Source organism: Osmerus eperlanus, chromosome 22, assembly GCF_963692335.1.
Source record: "Osmerus eperlanus chromosome 22, fOsmEpe2.1, whole genome shotgun sequence".
NCBI classification, from domain to species: Eukaryota; Metazoa; Chordata; class Actinopteri; order Osmeriformes; family Osmeridae; genus Osmerus; species Osmerus eperlanus.
In genome coordinates, this window is record NC_085039.1 from 7420244 (window position 1) to 7440464 (window position 20221).

General features: G+C 45.7%; 2 protein-coding genes and 3 long non-coding RNA genes across 5 annotated transcripts; all 5 read left to right on the forward strand.

The window, feature by feature from the left end:
- Positions 1 to 1645: 1645 nt before the first annotated feature.
- Positions 1646 to 3735, forward strand: LOC134009157 (uncharacterized). Its single transcript, XM_062448883.1, has 7 exons — positions 1646 to 1935; positions 2038 to 2135; positions 2377 to 2463; positions 2651 to 2734; positions 2887 to 2985; positions 3347 to 3418; positions 3730 to 3735. Exons 1-7 carry the CDS (start codon positions 1764 to 1766, stop codon positions 3733 to 3735), a joined length of 618 nt encoding a protein of 205 aa, XP_062304867.1. The 5' UTR covers positions 1646 to 1763.
- Positions 3736 to 3950: 215 nt separating this feature from the next.
- LOC134008582 (uncharacterized) lies at positions 3951 to 4569 on the forward strand. The gene is made up of 4 exons (XR_009928155.1): positions 3951 to 4012; positions 4116 to 4214; positions 4302 to 4349; positions 4486 to 4569. It is a non-coding gene; the product is annotated as an uncharacterized LOC134008582 (long non-coding RNA).
- A 1615-nt stretch (positions 4570 to 6184) lies between these two features.
- On the forward strand, positions 6185 to 6771 carry LOC134008594 (uncharacterized). Its single transcript, XR_009928157.1, has 4 exons — positions 6185 to 6261; positions 6365 to 6463; positions 6551 to 6598; positions 6735 to 6771. It is a non-coding gene; the product is annotated as an uncharacterized LOC134008594 (long non-coding RNA).
- A 1526-nt stretch (positions 6772 to 8297) lies between these two features.
- On the forward strand, positions 8298 to 8723 carry LOC134008657 (uncharacterized). The gene is made up of 3 exons (XR_009928170.1): positions 8298 to 8398; positions 8486 to 8533; positions 8670 to 8723. It is a non-coding gene; the product is annotated as an uncharacterized LOC134008657 (long non-coding RNA).
- A 944-nt stretch (positions 8724 to 9667) lies between these two features.
- LOC134009158 (uncharacterized) lies at positions 9668 to 12260 on the forward strand. The gene is made up of 8 exons (XM_062448884.1): positions 9668 to 9727; positions 9857 to 9937; positions 10110 to 10208; positions 10665 to 10751; positions 10988 to 11089; positions 11192 to 11716; positions 11843 to 11948; positions 12142 to 12260. The coding sequence occupies exons 2-8, from the start codon at positions 9884 to 9886 to the stop codon at positions 12258 to 12260; spliced, it is 1092 nt and encodes a 363-aa protein (XP_062304868.1). The 5' UTR covers positions 9668 to 9727; positions 9857 to 9883.
- Positions 12261 to 20221: the final 7961 nt, after the last annotated feature.

Consider the following 20221-nt stretch of genomic DNA (forward strand, 5'->3'; position numbering starts at 1 on the left):
CTTTTGTACACACAAAAATATTGAAACCTTTACTGATCGTCTGAAGATGTTTAATTTGCCGTCTTGCACTTCTACACCAGTGCTAAACAGAGAAGTGGAGTCAGAAGGCAAAATTATGCATTAAAACTCCCATTAGCAAGGCTGCGTTCATTAGTAACTCATTAGCGCCACCAAGTTAGCAAACACATCAAATAAACTGAATACAATTACACTACGCTGTTGCCACATGTTGGGAAATAACCAAATACAATAGGACATTACCATTACCTGAATGACTTGTAGTGATCGGGAGGTTATGCCTGTTCTGATGATGGCATAAACCATGTTAGATTGTCGGCTCTATGTGCATTGTTTGGGTCTCCTCTCCCTGTCTTCTGTTTCGGTGTCTTTGGTTCTGTTGCAGGATGGCAGGCAGGTAGAGGAGCTGTGATTGCTGCAGGGGCACACCTGTGATGTGTGCCTTGGTCCTTAATAAGCTGTGCCCTAACAAGCTGGGTCTCTCCATTACTAGCAGGAACATCATCACTAATGCCATATCATGACCACACACTCAATCATTCACCTTAGACCTCTCACTTAACCCAATCAGAAACAACACCCAGTCTTCCGCCTGAGGCCTGTTCCTTAAAGCGAGGTTACCGAATATGCCAGGCTTATGTCAGTTAGTCAGACTCATTTCTAGTTTATTCTGTTCCATAAAGCCAGCTCACCGTAGTTCAAATTCAGTAACTATGGCAACTTATGCTGGCTAAAACATATAGCCAAATGCATTAATTAAACAATGATGAACAATGATTTCAGAATGATACAAACCTACCTAGGCTATGTCAAAAGTAGTTTGTGATTTCAAATGTTCAGGCATCAGACATAGGCCTATATCTCAATCAAAATTCTTAGCTAGTTAGTTCATGTGGTTAAAGTATTGCTAGAAAGTATTTTCTGCATATATTACAGTAGTGTTACTGTAGTGTACTGTAGTGTTACTAGTAGTATATTCAATATCATTTACATTTAGTCATTTAGCAGACGCTCTTATCCAGAGCGACTTACAGTAAGTACAGGGACATTCCCCCCGAGGCAAGTAGGGTGAAGTGCCTTGCCCAAGGACACAACGTCATTTTGCACGGCCGAGAATCGAACTGGCAACCTTCAGATTACAAGCCCGATTCCCTAACCGCTCAACCACCTGACTGAATATCATACTATCATACTGAACACAACAAGCTGAACATTAAACATTTTATTAATGACTCATCTTGGAAACTTGATGTATTGTATATGTGTGTGGGGGTGAGTATGTGTGTGTGTGTGTGTGTGTGTGTGTGTGCTTACATACAATGTGTTTGTGTATATACAGTATGTTTGTGTACATACAGGGGTCCAGAGCAACAAAAAATTGCACTTGGAACACCAAAACTGTGAGTCGCATACTGCATTATGACATCATCACCCAGACCATGATTGCCTTGTGATGTCACAGTGGCTCGGAAGGGCTATATAAACAGGTGCGCACAGCCGCGCAGCACAGTAGAAGATTGACACCGGAGAGTGAAGATTATCTACTACACTTCAACCAAAGAGTATAGAAGAACATAAGTTCTTTGACTACTACACTTGAAGAGAGACAACCAGGACCAATAGTAAGACGCAGCTAGGTGAGTGAGAGGAGCTCTCTGACGGGGAGTCGTATAGGGGTCTGCAGGCTGTAGACCCTTCCTCCCACCTGCCTTGGCTGAAGACTTGCAGTTTGGTTAAACTTAAACATGGGTCAGGTCCAAAGTCACCCAGTGGTCTCTCAGGAGAAGAGACCCAAAAAAGTGAAGGGGAAAAAGAAGAAAGGATTCTTTCATTTCTTATCCCTGCTGACCTGTGTGGGAATGGAAGAGAGAAGGAATGATGCCTCCTCAATTCCCACAAACGATGACACAGATTCTGGTAAGTGTTTGAAGGAGCCTTTGGACAACTAAGTTGTTGGATAACAAACCCAATTCATGATACAGTGTTAACTGCATGCCCTTTTTCTGTTTAAACTTTCAGAAAGTTCATTGTCAGCTGATGGATGTGTTATGCACCATCTGACAAAGAGCCTCCAGGAACTGGATTGGAGCCCCATCGAAAAGGACAAAGACTGTACAGTTAAGCAACAAAACCTACTAGATAACATCCTATTACTGGTTTTGATGCCCATTTGATTTATGTAACGCTCTTATAGGCCTAAGCATTTGTACTTAAAATGCCAAAATATTTGATCTTGTGTGTGTGTAGTTTGACACAAGGGGGAAGTACATATCTGGTGGGGGAAATGTTTACATATGTTTGCTAGTTTCATATTAGACTGTCATTAAAAACCTCCTCTACTGTCCTCTTCCTCCTCAGGTCACGGAGGAGGAAGAGGAGCTGCTGCTGCCTCTGTTCAGCCCTCTGTCTGGACCTCTGCTGCTGTACATGCCGGTGTGGCGTCCTGTAAGTTCTCCTCTGTCTCGGAGCTAAGAGTTTGAGAGGGCGCATAAAGTTTTCACTGAGAACATGGGCAAATAACAATAGCTTAGTAATGTCTTTTTAAAACATTGACAATGTAAGCCTACTCTGAAAATTATGATTTATTCATAACAATCCCTAAGATTCTATACATTTTCTCTCTGCCATGAAGGCTCCGTCATCCATGCCTGCTGTTGTTCAGCTGACTCGTGCTGGGAAGCTGTTAATGACAGAGTTAACATCTCTGGACACTCTGGTAACCATTCACCTTCTCTCATTCCACCTTCTATGTTCTTAGTCCAAATTCTGCAGTCTTCAGGTTGAGAAACCACTGTCTTAAATGCACAGTATCAGTCACTATTGGACAAAGATGGTGAAGTTAAAGTCTCCTGTTTTTCACTGTCACAGACCTTCTTCACGGCCCCAGTTTGGCTGCATCACATTCCTAAGATCTACTTCACCCAGGCTGGGAAGATGGCATTGGAGGAACTAGTACTCAGAGGACAGGTAACATCATTCAGAACAAATTCAAAGAGTCAACATTATGGAAGACTCACTGCTTACACCATTTATACATGTATCTATGAGCCACAACAATAAAATACATATCAAAGGGTCACAGGGGTGCAGGTCAGTCAAGCACCTAATGTTCACAAGCCGACATAAAGGCCAGCTTCAGGGTCTTCAGCATTTCCACTCAGACTGTATGTACTAGTAACTAAACTAGCTAACTTATTGTTTTAGCTTAGAGATACATGTATAAATGGTGTAAGCAGTGTGAGTGGCCCTGTGGTCAAGTGATGGGCTCTGTTTAGTTACTAGGTAGACAAATGGGTTTAAATGGGTTTCTGTGTGTCATGTGTTTCAGATGACCAGCGGACCCTTGCTGCCCTGGGAGTTCAGCCCCCTCTACTGTGGCCCTGTGGTCATTTGGACTGGGGTAAGAGCCATCTTACCTTTACCTTTACACAAACACACACACACAAACACACAAATACTCACACTTACACAGTCATTATCTCAGTTGTTTTTCTGCAAATTTGTTGCAACGTTCTGGAATGTTGAGATGATGATGTCATAATGAGTGGTTCAGTCCTGGGTTATTTGGTCCCTATGGAAACATAGTGGGATATGGATGGAGTGGCTAGTTCCATTCAGGGGAGGTAGTTCTCTTGACCCCTTCTCTCCTGTTATGAATGTGACAGCCTGGCTGCTTAATGTGTGTATTCCTCTCCCCCTGTGAGACTGGAGGAATAGACACCTCAGGAAGTCATCATTTGAGTGTGTCAATTCAACTACACGAACAAAAGTATTTATGTCAGAGATACTATGTTTCTCAGTGTAAGACGATGGACACAAGCTCTGAGTTACAGTATGGTAAGGGTCTGTGGGTCCTACAGCAGTTTCAGAACATTCCACCTCACCCTCTTCTTCTCTGCTCATGTTTCTGTAGAGGAGCTTGTGTACTGCTCTGGTGAGCTCTGAGAGGAACCATGCCTCCTCCTTCTCATGGACCAGAGGATCTGGATCTAAGGTACAATGAGTCAGCCTTCGCAAACACACCTGCGCACCTACCCAAACAAACAGGCCTATTGTTGTTATTTGTAACAGCTCCTCCCTCCTTCCCACTCCCTCAGAAGGTGCACGTACAGATGTGCAGAGTGTGCATGGTGAGGGGGGCTGACGCCAGACTGTGGTGGGCCATGTCTGAGGAGAGATCCAGGCTCGGCCCAAATGTAAGTGCAAACACAATCACACACGCACAAGCCACACACCGGGTGCGTGTCTGACCCAGGTCCCTCTTCCTCTGTTTGCTGTTGCAGGGATTCCCCCACATGGCTGCCATGGTGATGGCGGTGACCGGAGTTCAGGTAAGATTTCCTGAAGTGCGACAGATGCCAACAGTGTGACTTTCCTGTTCAGGCTTGTATCTGAAGCCTGTACTCCAGATCAGTTATGCAGCACTCTGTCACTCATCCCCTTCCTTGTATCTCCTTTCCCCTACAGCTCATTGGAGGACAGGTGAGACAGTATCAGTCTCACGTATGTTCTAAGACTGACTTCTACTCCCCGGTTCTGGCTGATGAAGGGGTGAGAACTGCAACACTAGGATAGATAGAACCTCCCCACCACACTTGATCCCAGCAAGCTGAATCATCCCTTTAGGACTCAATGTTAAAGGTGTGTGTGTCTCCTTTCTGTCCACTAGCAAACTGATGTTTCCATCATGGAGGCCAGCATGGTCGTGGGTCCAGATGGGATTCTGCGCACCACAGCCAGAACCTCCTGGGGATCCAGAAACACCTGTGAGGAGGAGTCTTTCTCCCAGGATCAGGACTCATTTGAGGAGGAGGATGAGGGCTGGACCAAGGACCAGGGCCAGGACTGGGACCCCTCTGAGAAGGATGAGGGCTGGACCAAGGACCAGGGCCAGGACTGGGACCCCTCTGAGAAGGATGAGGGCTGGACCAAGGACCAGGGCCAGAACTGGGACCCCTCTGAGAAGGATGAGGGCTGGACCAAGGACCAGGGCCAGGACTGGGACCCCTCTGAGAAGGATGAGGGCTGGACCAAGGACCAGGGCCAGGACTGGAACACCTCTGAGGAGGAGAAGGATGAGGGCTGGACCAAGGACCAGGGCCAGGACTGGGACCCCTCTGAGAAGGATGAGGGCTGGACCAAGGACCAGGGCCAGGACTGGGACCCCTCTGAGGAGGAGAAGGATGAGGGCTGGACCAAGGACCAGGGCCAGGACTGGGACCCCTCTGAGAAGGATGAGGGCTGGACCAAGGACCAGGGCCAGGACTGGGACCCCTCTGAGAAGGATGAGGGCTGGACCAAGGACCAGGGCCAGAACTGGGACCCCTCTGAGAAGGATGAGGGCTGGACCAAGGACCAGGGCCAGAACTGGGACCCCTCTGAGAAGGATGAGGGCTGGACCAAGGACCAGGGCCAGGACTGGGACCCCTCTGAGAAGGATGAGGGCTGGACCAAGGACCAGGGCCAGGACTGGAACACCTCTGAGAAAGATGAGACTGTATGTCAGTTAGTGATGAGCTCTGTTTAGTTACTAGGTAGACAAATGGGTTTAAATGGGTTTCTGTGTGTCATGTGTTTCAGATGACCAGCGGACCCTTGCTGCCCTGGGAGTTCAGCCCCCTCTACTGTGGCCCTGTGGTCATTTGGACTGGGGTAAGAGCCATCTTACCTTTACCTTTACACAAACACACACAAACACACAAATACTCACACTTACACAGTCATTATCTCAGTTGTTTTTCTGCAAATTTGCTGCAATGTTCTGGAATGTTGAGATGATGATGTCATGATGAGTGGTTCAGTCCTGGGTTATTTGGTCCCTATGGAAACATAGTGGGACATGGATGGAGTGGCTAGTTGAATTCAGGGGGAGGTAGTTCTCTTGAACCCCTCTCTCCTGTTATGAATGTGACAGCCTGGGTGCCTAATGTGTGTATTCCTCTCCCCCTGTGAGACTGGAGGAATAGACACCTCAGGAAGTCATCATTTGAGTGTGTCAATTCAACTACACGAACATAAGTATTTATGTCAGAGACACTATGTTTCTCAGTGTAAGACGACGGACACAAGCTCTGAGTTACAGTATGGTAAGGGTCTGTGGGTCCTACAGCAGTTTCAGAACATTCCACCTCACCCTCTTCTTCTCTGCTCATGTTTCTGTAGAGGAGCTTGTGTACTGCTCTGGTGAGCTCTGAGAGGAACCATGCCTCCTCCTTCTCATGGACCAGAGGATCTGGATCTAAGGTACAATGAGTCAGCCTTCTCAAACACACCTGCGCACCTACCCAGACAAACAGGCCTATTGTTGTTATTTGTAACAGCTCCTCCCTCCTTCCCACTCCCTCAGAAGGTGCACGTACAGATGTGCAGAGTGTGCATGGTGAGGGGGGCTGACGCCAGACTGTGGTGGGCCATGTCTGAGGAGAGATCCAGGCTCGGCCCAAATGTAAGTGCAAACACAATCACACACGCACAAGCCACACACCGGGTGCGTGTCTGACCCAGGTCCCTCTTGCTCTGTTTGCTGTTGTAGGGATTCCCCCACATGGCTGCCATGGTGATGGCGGTGACCGGAGTTCAGGTAAGATTTCCTGAAGTGCGACAGATGCCAACAGTGTGACTTTCCTGTTCAGGCTTTTATCTGAAGCCTGTACTCAGGCTCAGTTACGCAGCACTCTGTCACTCATCCCCTTCCTTGTATCTCCTTTCCCCTACAGCTCATTGGAGGACAGGTGAGACAGTATCAGTCTCATGTATGTTCTAAGACTGACTTCTACTCCCCGGTTCTGGCTGATGAAGGGGTGAGAACTGCAACACTAAGATAGATAGATAGAACCTCCCCACTACACTTGATCCCAGCAAGCTGAATCATCCCTTTAGGACTCAATGTTAAAGGTGTGTGTGTCTCCTTTCTGTCCACTAGCAAACTGATGTTTCCATCATGGAGGCCAGCATGGTCGTGGGTCCAGATGGGATTCTGCGCACCACAGCCAGAACCTCCTGGGGGTCCAAAAACACCTCGACCTGCGAGGAGGAGTCTTTCTCCCAGGATCAGGACTCATTTGAGGAGGAGGATGAGGGCTGGACCAAGGACCAGGGCCAGGACTGGGACCCCTCTGACGAGGATGAAGGCTGGACCAAGGACCAGGGCCAGGACCCCTCTGAGAAGGATGAGGGCTGGACCAAGGACCAGGGCCAGGACTGGGACCCCTCTGAGAAGGATGAGGGCTGGACCAAGGACCAGGGCCAGGACTGGGACCCCTCTGAGAAGGATGAGGGCTGGACCAAGGACCAGGGCCAGGACTGGGACCCCTCTGAGAAGGATGAGGGCTGGACCAAGGACCAGGGCCAGGACTGGGACCCCTCTGAGAAGGATGAGGGCTGGACCAAGGACCAGGGCCAGGACTGGGACACCTCTGAGAAAGATGAGACTGTATGTCAGTTAGTGATGAGCTCTGTTTAGTTACTAGGTAGACAAATGGGTTTAAATGGGTTTTTTCATGTCATGTGTTTCAGATGACCAGCGGACCCTTGCTGCCCTGGGAGTTCAGCCCCCTCTACTGTGGCCCTGTGGTCATTTGGACTGGGGTAAGAGCCATCTTACCTTTACCTTTACACAAACACACACAAACACACAAATACTCACACTTACACAGTCATTATCTCAGTTGTTTTTCTGCAAATTTGCTGCAATGTTCTGGAATGTTGAGATGATAATGTCATGATGAGTGGTTCAGTCCTGGGTTATTTGGTCCCTATGGAAACATAGTGGGACATGGATGGAGTGGCTAGTTCCATTCAGGGGGAGGTAGTTCTCTTGACCCCCTCTCTCCTGTTATGAATGTGACAGCCTGGGTGCCTAATGTGTGTATTCCTCTCCCCCTGTGAGACTGGAGGAATAGACACCTCAGGAAGTCATCATTTGAGTGTGTCAATTCAACTACACGAACATAAGTATTTATGTCAGAGATACTATGTTTCTCAGTGTAAGACGACGGACACAAGCTCTGAGTTACAGTATGGTAAGGGTCTGTGGGTCCTACAGCAGTTTCAGAACATTCCATCTCACCCTCTTCTTCTCTGCTCATGTTTCTGTAGAGGAGCTTGTGTTCTGCTCTGGTGACCTCTGAGAGGAACCATGCCTCCTCCTTCTCATGGACCAGAGGATCTGGATCTAAGGTACAATGAGTCAGCCTTCGCAAACACACCTGCGCACCTACCCAGACAAACAGGCCTATTGTTGTTATTTGTAACAGCTCCTCCCTCCTTCCCACTCCCTCAGAAGGTGCACGTACAGATGTGCAGAGTGTGCATGGTGAGGGGGGCTGACGCCAGACTGTGGTGGGCCATGTCTGAGGAGAGATCCAGGCTCGGCCCAAATGTAAGTGCAAACACAATCACACACGCACAAGCCACACACCGGGTGCGTGTCTGACCCAGGTCCCTCTTCCTCTGTTTGCTGTTGCAGGGATTCCCCCACATGGCTGCCATGGTGATGGCGGTGACCGGAGTTCAGGTAAGATTTCCTGAAGTGCGACAGATGCCAACAGTGTGACTTTCCTGTTCAGGCTTGTATCTGAAGCCTGTACTCAGGCTCAGTTACGCAGCACTCTGTCACTCATCCCCTTCCTTGTATCTCCTTTCCCCTACAGCTCATTGGAGGACAGGTGAGACAGTATCAGTCTCATGTATGTTCTAAGACTGACTTCTACTCCCCGGTTCTGGCTGACGAAGGGGTGAGAACTGCAACACTAGGATAGATAGAACCTCCCCACTACACTTGATCCCAGCAAGCTGAATCATCCCTTTAGGACTCAATGTTAAAGGTGTGTGTGTCTCCTTTCTGTCCACTAGCAAACTGATATTTCCATCATGGAGGCCAGCATGGTCGTGGGTCCAGATGGGATTCTGCGCACCACAGCCAGAACCTCCTGGGGGTCCAGAAACACCTCGACCTGCGAGGAGGAGTCTTTCTCCCAGGATCAGGACTCATTTGAGGAGAAGGATGAGGGCTGGACCAAGGACCAGGGCCAGGACTGGGACCCCTCTGAGAAGGATGAGGGCTGGACCAAGGAACAGGGTCAGGACTGGGACCCCTCTGAGAAGGATGAGGGCTGGACCAAGGAGGAGGACCAGGACTGGGACCCCTCTGAAGAGGAGAAGGATGAGGGCTGGACCAAGGACCAGGGCCAGGACTGGGACCCCGCTGAGAAGGATGTGGGCTGGACCAAGGACCAGGGCCAGGACTGGGACTCCTCTGAGGAGGAGAAGGATGAGGGCTGGACCAAGGACCAGGGCCAGGACTGGGACCCGTCTGAGAAGGATGAGGGCTGGACCAAGGACCAGGGCCAGGACTGGGACCCGTCTGAGGAGGATGAGGGCTGGACCAAGGACCAGGACTGGGATCATGAGACCGATTTCCCTGCGAAATGGGAAAATGAAATGGAATTCCTCAAGTTAGTACAATTCCTTAACAGGCATATATTAATTGTTACATTTGACAACACGCCATACACATGGTTCTTCTAGATAGATGATATACATACTACTGTATGCACAGGAATGCATTTTATCAAGGTTTCCCTCATTGCTCTGTAGTTAGCTTGTCCAGGTTAACTTGACTGATGTATATCTCCATAGGTATTACTTGAGAGACAGAACCGTTGACCAACTGTCCTTCAAGGTGGCAGCTCTCAGGCAGGCCTTCACTGTGAGTAGTCTACTATCTAGCTAGCTCCTGTGTGTTGATGTTCTATAAAATGCTAGGTAGTTAACTCCTGTGTGCTGTTAGTAATGATTATTTTAGCTAGTTATCCTGATCATCCATGTTTGTCCCCAGACACTGTTTACTGACAGCAGAGAGTTCATGTTGGCAGCAACTCACTGGCTTTTAGAAAGGCTGGCAACCGAAGCACAAAAGGTATCTGACATATTATCCCTCCCCACCAACAGTGACTTTGGGTGACCTTGATATATGTCACCCTTGTAGGGTGTCACCACTTGAACAGTCTACACACATGCTAACTTGGAGATAAATCTAACACACCTTCGAAAACATGGGGTCTGTGTGTGACTGTGTCTGTGTTCTCCAGGATGAAGAGCAGCTGTTTCAGAAATACACCAGGCTGAGGGAGTACGCCTCAGACCACGCCCACCTAGACTCCATCATGCAGGAGCTGGCAGCGGAGTCGGTGAGGAGAGAGGGACGAGAGGGGGAAGGGGAGGCAAGGGAGGGGAGAGGAGGTAAAGGAGATGATGGATGGTGGGGGAGAGGAGGGCAGGAAAGGAGGAAGAGAGGAGGAAATATTTTTCCCTTTCTGACCTCAGCCCCCCTTATGGTCAGTTCATGCTCATAAAAATGTGCCAAGCTCACAACATCATTATTGAGCAAGGCAGTCTCAATGTTTACATGTGGGCATGGGGTCTGTGACATTACACAGTCTAGAAGGGGCGAGACACTTGTCTGTGGCAGCAAACTTGTCTGACTGACATTGTTTTTCAAGCACAAATTGGCCTCAAAGCCCAGGCAATATGCACAGTTTAATGACCTGGACACCTCACATCTCCTCTCATCTCATCTAACTTCATCAGAATCAGAGATGTGAGAGTCTAAGAGCTAGCTAATAACTTGTGGGAACTATTTTCAGATTCATCACTTGAGCATCATAGATGTGGTGATTGAGCTGGTTCTGCTGCGCCTGATCGTGTTTGGCTATCGCCAGTCGTGTTTCAAAGTAAGTGCCCCGCCTCCCCAGTCCTGCATCACAGGGGTGCAGTGACCTCACCATGTCTAGATAGCCACGGAAGTCATTTCCATCTACTCCACGATGCGGGCCAAAGTTTACAAGTGGTTGACTAGTCAGTCAGTCACAGTTTTGGTGTTTGACCCAGCCCCCCTCCTTCTCTTGCTCTCTCCCTCCCTCCCCCCTCCCCCCCTCTCCCTCCCCCACCCCCTCCTCCCCATCCCCAGGGTCCAGATTGCTTCATGCTCCAGCTATATGCCCTGGTGGAAGCCTTCCTCCCCCAGGACACAAAGGGAGCCCCAGGGAAAACATACCTGAAGAAACTGAAGGTGTTCTTTCTCTCTCTCTCTCTCTCACACTTTCTCTCTCGTTCAAGATTCCCACAGTGTTTGTATGGCACCTTGACCTTTGTGCACTCCTCTTCTCTACAGAACATTTTCTTGGACTTCCTTGACAAAATCTTGGGTTTCCCAGAAGCCCTCTACTCCTGCCAGAACGACTTGGTCCCCAAACTAATGCACCATCTTGGGGCCATGTTTTCCAAACTGCTCAGGGTGGATGAGGACTTGACTGAGGACCAGGACCAGGACTCCTCTAAGGAGGAGGAGGACATGACTGTGGACCATGACTGGGACAAGGACTGGGACTGGGACCAGGGTCAAGATGGATGCCCAAACCCAGACCTGGACGAGGAGCAGGACTCTGATGATCCTGCTGGTCATCAGCACCGTGACGCAGGAACACAGGATGGTTATGATGACCGTGAAGGACTTGAGATGGAGTCTGCTGGCTTGGAAAAGGCCAGTGGGACCCAATCCTCTTCTTCATCCTCCTACTCCTCCACCAGCTCCTCCACCTCCAGGGGCTCCATGGCTCGGGCCCCTAGCCCAGAGGGAGATCATCTGGGGCCGCTCGGAAAGACCGACCCCCCCATCCTCCGGAGATGGTTCACACTGGTAAGCTGAAAACAACACCACACACTGGCACTAGGTAGAACTGACCTGAGCTGAGTCAGCGATAAGAAGGGACGACGTGACAATCTCAATGATTCTGTGTGTCTTTACTCTCACTTCCAAACCCAGAAGAAAGAGAGGACGTCCATCAAGGATCAACAGACTGCGGCTGCCAAGGGCAGAAAGAGAAGCAGGATATTTAAGACCAACAAAGTGTCTCCCCTCAGCTCTGAACGTAAGATCCTGACTGCACATTGGCTCATTTAGGCTTTCCCACTTTAGTTGGCCCTCCCACCAGTTCACACACATGAATGTGCACACACACACAGACACGCGCACACACACACACTTTTTTTTAAGTGAGAAGTCACAGTGCTGAAGTTCCGTGTGATGTCATATCCTGTTGTGTGATGGTGTTTCCTGTCCAGGTCCAGACCTTGGTGAGTCCTCCGTTGCCGGAGGAGAGGAGAAGAAGAAAAAGTCCATCAAAGCTTTCTTCCGGGGGATCTCTGTAGCTCTCTCCAGGGCTTTCTGCTTGCCTGCATGAAGGACATTCACCAGTAGAGGGGGCCACCTGCTCACTCAACTGGCTGCAGCGGCAGAGAGAGAGTCAGCATCTGCCTGGTCGTGGGTCTGCCAACGCTGGACCTGGTCGCCAGTGGACGTCGATCTGTGACAGTCTGCCAAAGCTGGATCTAGTCGCCAACCGGAAACCAGACTCCATGACAGACGACAGCGAGTTCCCGGTCCCTTTCCTCACCCCCCGGCCTGTGATGCAGCACCGATCACATCCCCAACCCTGTGGCTACCTCTGAGTATACTGACATTTACCAACTGACCCAAGTTGAACACTGGATGTTGGTGTTTCAACACCCATTGACACTTCCCTGCTGTATGAGAATGCTAAGTTCTGCACCTCTCTTTCACCAACCATATCTGGAGTTTCTGACATTGCTTGTAAAAAGGGCTATACAAATACATTTTGATTTGATTTGGGGGGGATATGCTCTATTTTGTAGTTCAGAATTCCAATAAAAACTACTGCTATTTAGTTTATATCTCCTTTGTAATTGTTGAGCTGTTTCTGTACAAGGTTGTGACATCACCATGTCAGGACTGCAGCCACATAGAGAGGCTGATTAACATGTGTTAAAGTAATTGTACACAGACACTTTACATCAGTGTAAAAGTTACCTTAAACACTAGCTTTTCTACAGATTTTACACACACATGACCTATGTATTTTGAGAATGCTACTTGAGTTATTTCAGAATAGTTAGGTGTGCTTGGCTTTGGCAGCACAACTTATTGTAATCTCACATATATATTTGGGTGTGCTCAAGCCTTCGGCGAGAGCACAACCTTTGTTCTCTCACATATATATTTATTTATTATTGTTTATTTTCGCCCCCCTAAGGATCAGTCAATATTTGGACTACATACACAACGGCGGTGTCAAAAGGTTCGTCTTGGTAGCGATTGCGTTGGTTGTATTTTTATTTACGTTCCGTTGCATGGTTTAAGTAGAAATTGCGTTTTTGTGGTGAAAAGTGAAGCTAACGGTGGCTAATTTGCTAGCCACAGTCACTGACGTTACTAACGTCACTACGTCACTAACGTCACGAAAACACACGTGACTACCTGTAGCAGAACATTCGTTTCACATCTGTTAACTTGGGGGATAGCTAGGCAAACTATAGCTTTACTGCAAGGCAGCTGCAGGAACGCCACAAGCAAAGAGGCCAGGGTGATAACTATTTACTCATTTTACTTTGTGATGTGAAACACAATTATGAAATGTAATGTACAATATTAGCTGATATTATTAAGGAAGGGGCCCACATCTACTTTTGGAAACGGTAGTCTACTATTTCACTGAAGCATTAGCATCATGACATTAGCCTCTGTTGCCCGGGCAACACATACTACAGTGGTCTATGATGCATCTGTTTTCAATCTTTAAAATAAACATTCCTCACAAATACATTTTCGTTGTAGGATTTATTATGACATTACATTACAAGTAAACGATTTGTGGGTGAAATTATCATTACCTGTGGTTTCAAACCAGTGTAGCTCACTGCAACGCTGTAGCCTACGCGAGACACTACAAAAACATCTACACAACATGTTCGGCACTCCCCTTACTTAAATCAAAAGTCTAACTACTAACCTGAACTTCATTGCCACAGCCTAAACTTTGTCAATCTGTTCATGAAAATAATTAATTTCAGCCTAAACCGTACAACGGAACGTTAAATCCAATTCAACCAACACAATCGCTACCAAGACAAACACAGCAGTAGTCTAGTACTGTACTGTAGTAGTAGAATTTACCGGGGAAGCTTCTCCACACAGGGCTATATCGCATTTTGCGTTGTTACTGACAATGATCGCTACCAGTGAGCTTTTTATGAATGAGCGATTTTCCACTAAATAAATGTCAAGCTTATTTACGTTTTTGGGGCATATTTTCAGTTAGCAGATGGTACTGTTTGAATCGCGATTCCATCTTCTACTGCCGGTAACGTCGTAGAATAATCTTCAAAGGGGGTTCTTTATTAATGAATGAATGCAATATGAGTAGGCTAAATGCCTGAAAATATCACGAGAAGGGAAAACTTAAAAGGACATTTAAGTCATAGAGATTAGGTCCATTTTTACACCGGTCTGCCAAATGTATTCGTTTTGATTCAGCTATGAGGCTACCTCTTGCAGGGGAAATGAGAAGACATCATATTTAATTCTACACTTCACTCGTATTTTCAGTTGTAAATGAGCAGCACAAAAAAAATGCTTTTAAATCTATGTAATGTTTATAAATAATAAGTATGCATTTTAATATAAAATATACAGATATATCAGTTGTAAAAATGTCATTCAAAAACGGACCCCTGTGCAACCGACGCAAGCAAGCACACCCTACAATTTCCCCAGAAATTGTACCCTCTCTAGTATTAGGTGTTCTTGCCTTTGGCAATGTTTTTAAACTCAAGCTTGTGTGGTGCGTCGCTGTACACAATCGTTGCACGGTTTAGGACCAACACAAAGTAGGTGCCAAACATGTAGCTAGTTATGTTTCCGGGGCCAGGTCTGAATGTAGGAGAAAAACAGAGCACAGCTGACCTTTCGCAGTGCTCTAGACTGCGGCCAAATTGTCGCATTTTGCGTTCTAATCTTACTGACAATGAACACTTACAGTAAACTTGTTTTGAATTAGTCATTTTCCCCTAAATACATGTCAAGAATAACTAGAGAGGGTACAATTTCTGGGGAAATTGTGGGGTGTGCTTGTGTCGGTTGCAGATGGGTAGTTTTTTTTTTACTGACATTTTACAACTGATATAACTGTAGATTTTATATAAAAATGCATACTTATTATTTATGAACATTTGCATAGATTTAAAAGCATACATCATTTACAATTAGCAGCCTCACATAGTTGAAAAGTTCCATCAAAACGAAGAAATTGGGCAATCCTGTTTAATAATGGCCCTAACCTCTATGATTTACCCGTCCCTTAAGTTTTCCGCTTGTAGTGATATTTTCATGCATGTAGCCTGCTCATATTGCATTCATTCCTTAATAAAGAACCCCCTTTGAACCAAGCTGATTCTAACAACGCTGTATCTCAGATGGAGTCGCAACTTAAACAGTATCATCTGCTAACGGAAAATACGCCCTCCAAAACGTAAATAATTATTCTTGACATGTATTTAGGGGAAAATGACTAATTCAAAACAAGTTTACTGTAAGTGTTCATTGTCAGTAAGATTAGAACGCAAAATGCGACAATTTGGTCGCAGTCTAGAGCACTGCGAAAGGTCAGCTGTGCTCTGTTTTTCTCCTACATTCAGACCTGGCCCCGGAAACATAACTAGCTACATGTTTGGCACCTACATTGTGTTGGTCCTAAACCGTGCAACGATTGTGTACAGCGACGCACCACACAAGCTTGAGTTTAAAAACATTGCCAAAGGCAAGAACACCTAATACTAGAGAGGGTACAATTTCTGGGGAAATTGTAGGGTGTGCTTGCTTGCGTCGGTTGCACAGGGGTCCGTTTTTGAATGACATTTTTACAACTGATATATCTGTATATTTTATATTAAAATGCATACTTATTATTTATAAACATTACATAGATTTAAAAGCATTTTTTTTGTGCTGCTCATTTACAACTGAAAATACGAGTGAAGTGTAGAATTAAATATGATGTCTTCTCATTTCCCCTGCAAGAGGTAGCCTCATAGCTGAATCAAAACGAATAAATTTGGCAGACCGGTGTAAAAATGGACCTAATCTCTATGACTTAAATGTCCTTTTAAGTTTTCCCTTCTCGTGATATTTTCAGGCATTTAGCCTACTCATATTGCATTCATTCATTAATAAAGAACCCCCTTTGAAGATTATTCTACGACGTTACCGGCAGTAGAAGATGGAATCGCGATTCAAACAGTACCATCTGCTAACTGAAAATATGCCCCCAAAAACGTAAATAAGCTTGACATTTATTTAGTGGAAAATCGCTCATTCATAAAAAGCTCACTGGTAGCGATCATTGTCAGTAACAACGCAAAATGCGATATAGCCCTGTGTGGAGAAGCTTCCCCGGTAAATTCTACTACTACAGTACTAGACTACTGCTGTGTTTGTCTTGGTAGCGATTGTGTTGGTTGAATTGGATTTAACGTTCCGTTGTACGGTTTAGGCTGAAATTAATTATTTTCATGAACAGATTGACAAAGTTTAGGCTGTGGCAATGAAGTTCAGGTTAGTAGTTAGACTTTTGATTTAAGTAAGGGGAGTGCCGAACATGTTGTGTAGATGTTTTTGTAGTGTCTCGCGTAGGCTACAGCGTTGCAGTGAGCTACACTGGTTTGAAACCACAGGTAATGATAATTTCACCCACAAATCGTTTACTTGTAATGTAATGTCATAATAAATCCTACAACGAAAATGTATTTGTGAGGAATGTTTATTTTAAAGATTGAAAACAGATGCATCATAGACCACTGTAGTATGTGTTGCCCGGGCAACAGAGGCTAATGTCATGATGCTAATGCTTCAGTGAAATAGTAGACTACCGTTTCCAAAAGTAGATGTGGGCCCCTTCCTTAATAATATCAGCTAATATTGTACATTACATTTCATAATTGTGTTTCACATCACAAAGTAAAATGAGTAAATAGTTATCACCCTGGCCTCTTTGCTTGTGGCATTTCTGCAGCTGCCTTGCAGTAAAGCTATAGTTAGCCTAGCTATCCCCCAAGTTAACAGATGTGAAACGAATGTTCTGCTACAGGTAGTCACGTGTTTTCGTGACGTTAGTGACGTAGTGACGTTAGTAACGTCAGTGACTGTGGCTAGCAAATTAGCCACCGTTAGCTTCACTTTTCACCACAAAAACGCAATTTCTACTTAAACCATGCAACGGAACGTAAATAAAAATACAACCAACGCAATCGCTACCAAGACGAACCTTTTGACACCGCCGTTGTGTATGTAGTCCAAATATTGACTGATCCTTAGGGGGGCGAAAATAAACAATAATAAATAAATAAATATATATGTGAGAGAACAAAGGTTGTGCTCTCGCCGAAGGCTTGAGCACACCCAATTACAGTGCGTTTACACTGCAGCGACACGAATCGCTTGCCATCGCTCGCCTTCCCACAGTTCACCACGCGCGGGGGCGTATCAAACAGATTAATGTAGAATTGTAGTTCTCTAACGTCACTGTTGTAGTTGTCATGGCCAAGTGTGCAGACTTGGGTTTACGTACTCGCAACATCGATCAAAATACAACTTGTATACAAAATACAAAACTGTTTAATAGACATACACGCTGACATGTGTAAAAACGTTTTATTATAGTACTCAAAGTCTCTGCTAATCTGTCGATACGACCAGGGAGTTCCAGCCGGGTTTATAGTAGTAGCCCGGCTGGAACTCCCTGGAACGTAACTTTGTTCGAGAATACAAAGTACAAAAAAACCACCAGGAGCACCGACAACGTCGGCGAACCTGCGCCTGGCCTCATTCTTTTTATTAATGTCTTTGTACAAATACAGAGACGTGTCGTACAGGACTGGATATGCAGCCACACAGGCGATTAGTTTCTCCTCCATCTTAAAAACTGAAAGCTAGAAATGTTTACCATGGTTGCTACGTTACGAGAAACAAGAAAACACTGCCATTGGCCATCGCTAGCGAAAATCGCTCCTCATTTGCATAAAGTTGAGAAAATCTCAACTCGATCGCGTCGCGTCGCTACCCACAATGCACCACGCAAGCGATTCGCCTGGCTCCATTGAAAATGAATGGAAAACATGTTGTCGCATGGCGTCGCTGCAGTGTAAACGCACCGTAAACGCACCGTACAGCGGATTCTGTTCGTCCTGTTTTTCCCGGCAACCCCGCCCCTGACGCAATACCCGGCATCCCCCATCCCCTGATCCGGGATGCCGGATGACGGATGCCGGATGGTTATCCCCCCAGGCTCGGGTGCTCGGGTGCCATCCGCTCGGGTGCCATCTCCACCCAGTTTCAAGGTTGTTTCTGAAAATGAAGTGATAAGAGACACAAAGAACAGCCTGCTTCCCACACTACGCCCACGCAACAAGGCTTAAGCCCCCCCCCCCCCCCCCCCCCCCCTGTGTTTGATGTGATGCTAGTTACGGATGTCAAAAATTAATGCGAGCGAATTTTTGGGGCCTTTATTTGAGCGCAAAATAGTTTTTTGAGCTTTATGTAAAATAAACATTTTACAAGCCGTTTTTCAATTGGTAAAATCTTGTCAGACAGTAGGTAAGAAAGTAACAGCTAGCTGGCGTCAGTTACTTGTAAAATGCATAGATAATGTTTAACAGTAAAATCTCAATCTAGCTTGCACCTAACTAAGTTAAAACATTTGAGTGTGCTAACATTAGCAATAACGTCAGCAAGTTTGAGGTGTATGCATAGGCTAACCATTAAATTAGCAGCACATTTCCCGTATTTAACAATGATTAAACATGGACTTACCTGAAAGTGATGCACGGGCACCATCTAGCGGTCTCTTTCTTTCTTTTTTCCTTCCCCTGACTCCTGTTATCGTTTTAAGCCCATTTTAGAAAAGTTGACCTAGCCTACTGTCAAAGTTCGTCAGCCCACTGAGGGAAGGGCACCCACAGCGAGCTTGGGAAGTTGAGTGTGTAGCCTATTTGTTTTGTTGTTTTGGGGGGGGGGTTCACCATCGTAACTTTTTGTGAGCATTTAAATAGGCTACATCTCTTGTTCTGCCTGTTTTGTAATATACGTGTCTAATATTTCTATACTAAAATAATATCGGTATTATAAGTATTATAACTATGATGATTTTTCAGTTGGCTATTTTTTGATGCCCCCTCAGGAGTTGGTGCCCTACGCACAGCGCGTAGTGAGCGTTATGGGAGCGGCGGCACTGGCTACTAGACTACACAAACACTGTTTTTGACGTGATTTAACATAACATTTTGATCGAACGAGTTGTAATAAAGTACTCACATTAAGGAAAGTTAGGACTGCGTTCATAAAGTGATATAACATTTTAGTTGACATTGTCCAGGGCCCCTTAGATGTCATGTGCCCCTGGGCAAGTGCCCAGTTGCCCTAATGGTTAATCCGGCCCTGCCTTGTATGTGTCTCCTGGTAATGTTAAGAAAGCCAACTCAGTCATTTTCCAATTTTTGTGGAGAAATAAAACTCATTATGTTAAGAAATCACAGCTTGTTAAAGAGTATGATATGGGTGGTATCAAAGCTTTGGATTTCGAATCAATGTTTGGGACCTTTAAAATTAATTGGTTGAAAACGTATCTTTCACAACCAGATTCTATGTGGTTTCACATACCTAGAAATATATTTAAGATAATTTATAAAATATATCCGGTCGCTGACTTTCTTAGACACAGATTCAGATTTGATGTAGACCCTTGTGTTTTTTGTAAGGTGGCTGATGAGACTCTGGAGCACATGTTCTTTTTTTGCCCCGTGTCCAACGTCTTCTGGTCTGAGATAAATGATTGGCTGTCACTTAAAATAGTTGGTGTCCCTGTTCTCACCTTGCCACACATCCTCTTTTATATGGATGATGTAGATTCATCTGTATTAGATTTGGTCAATATCATTATTCTTATGGGTAAATATCATATTCATTGCAGTAAGTGGAGAAGTTCTAAGCCTTCCTTTGTCTGGTTTATGAATGATTTTAAATAGTTTTTCTCATCACTGAAAAAGATCAGATCTAGTGTAATTGCAAGAAAAATGTGCAGTGACATATTTCAGAAACTACTGTTTTGATTCACTTCCCCTTGTGTGCCGCTCCTAAATGTTCATTTTATTTTCCATAGCCTTTTTACCTTGTGTATTTCAAGTAATTCCCCTTTTGATTTGTTTTTGTTTGTTTTACTGCTTAGGTAGTTCTGTCTTGCACTTTGAAAACATTTGTATTGTATGTATATTCTCTTTCCCCTGCGAGAGTTTTTGT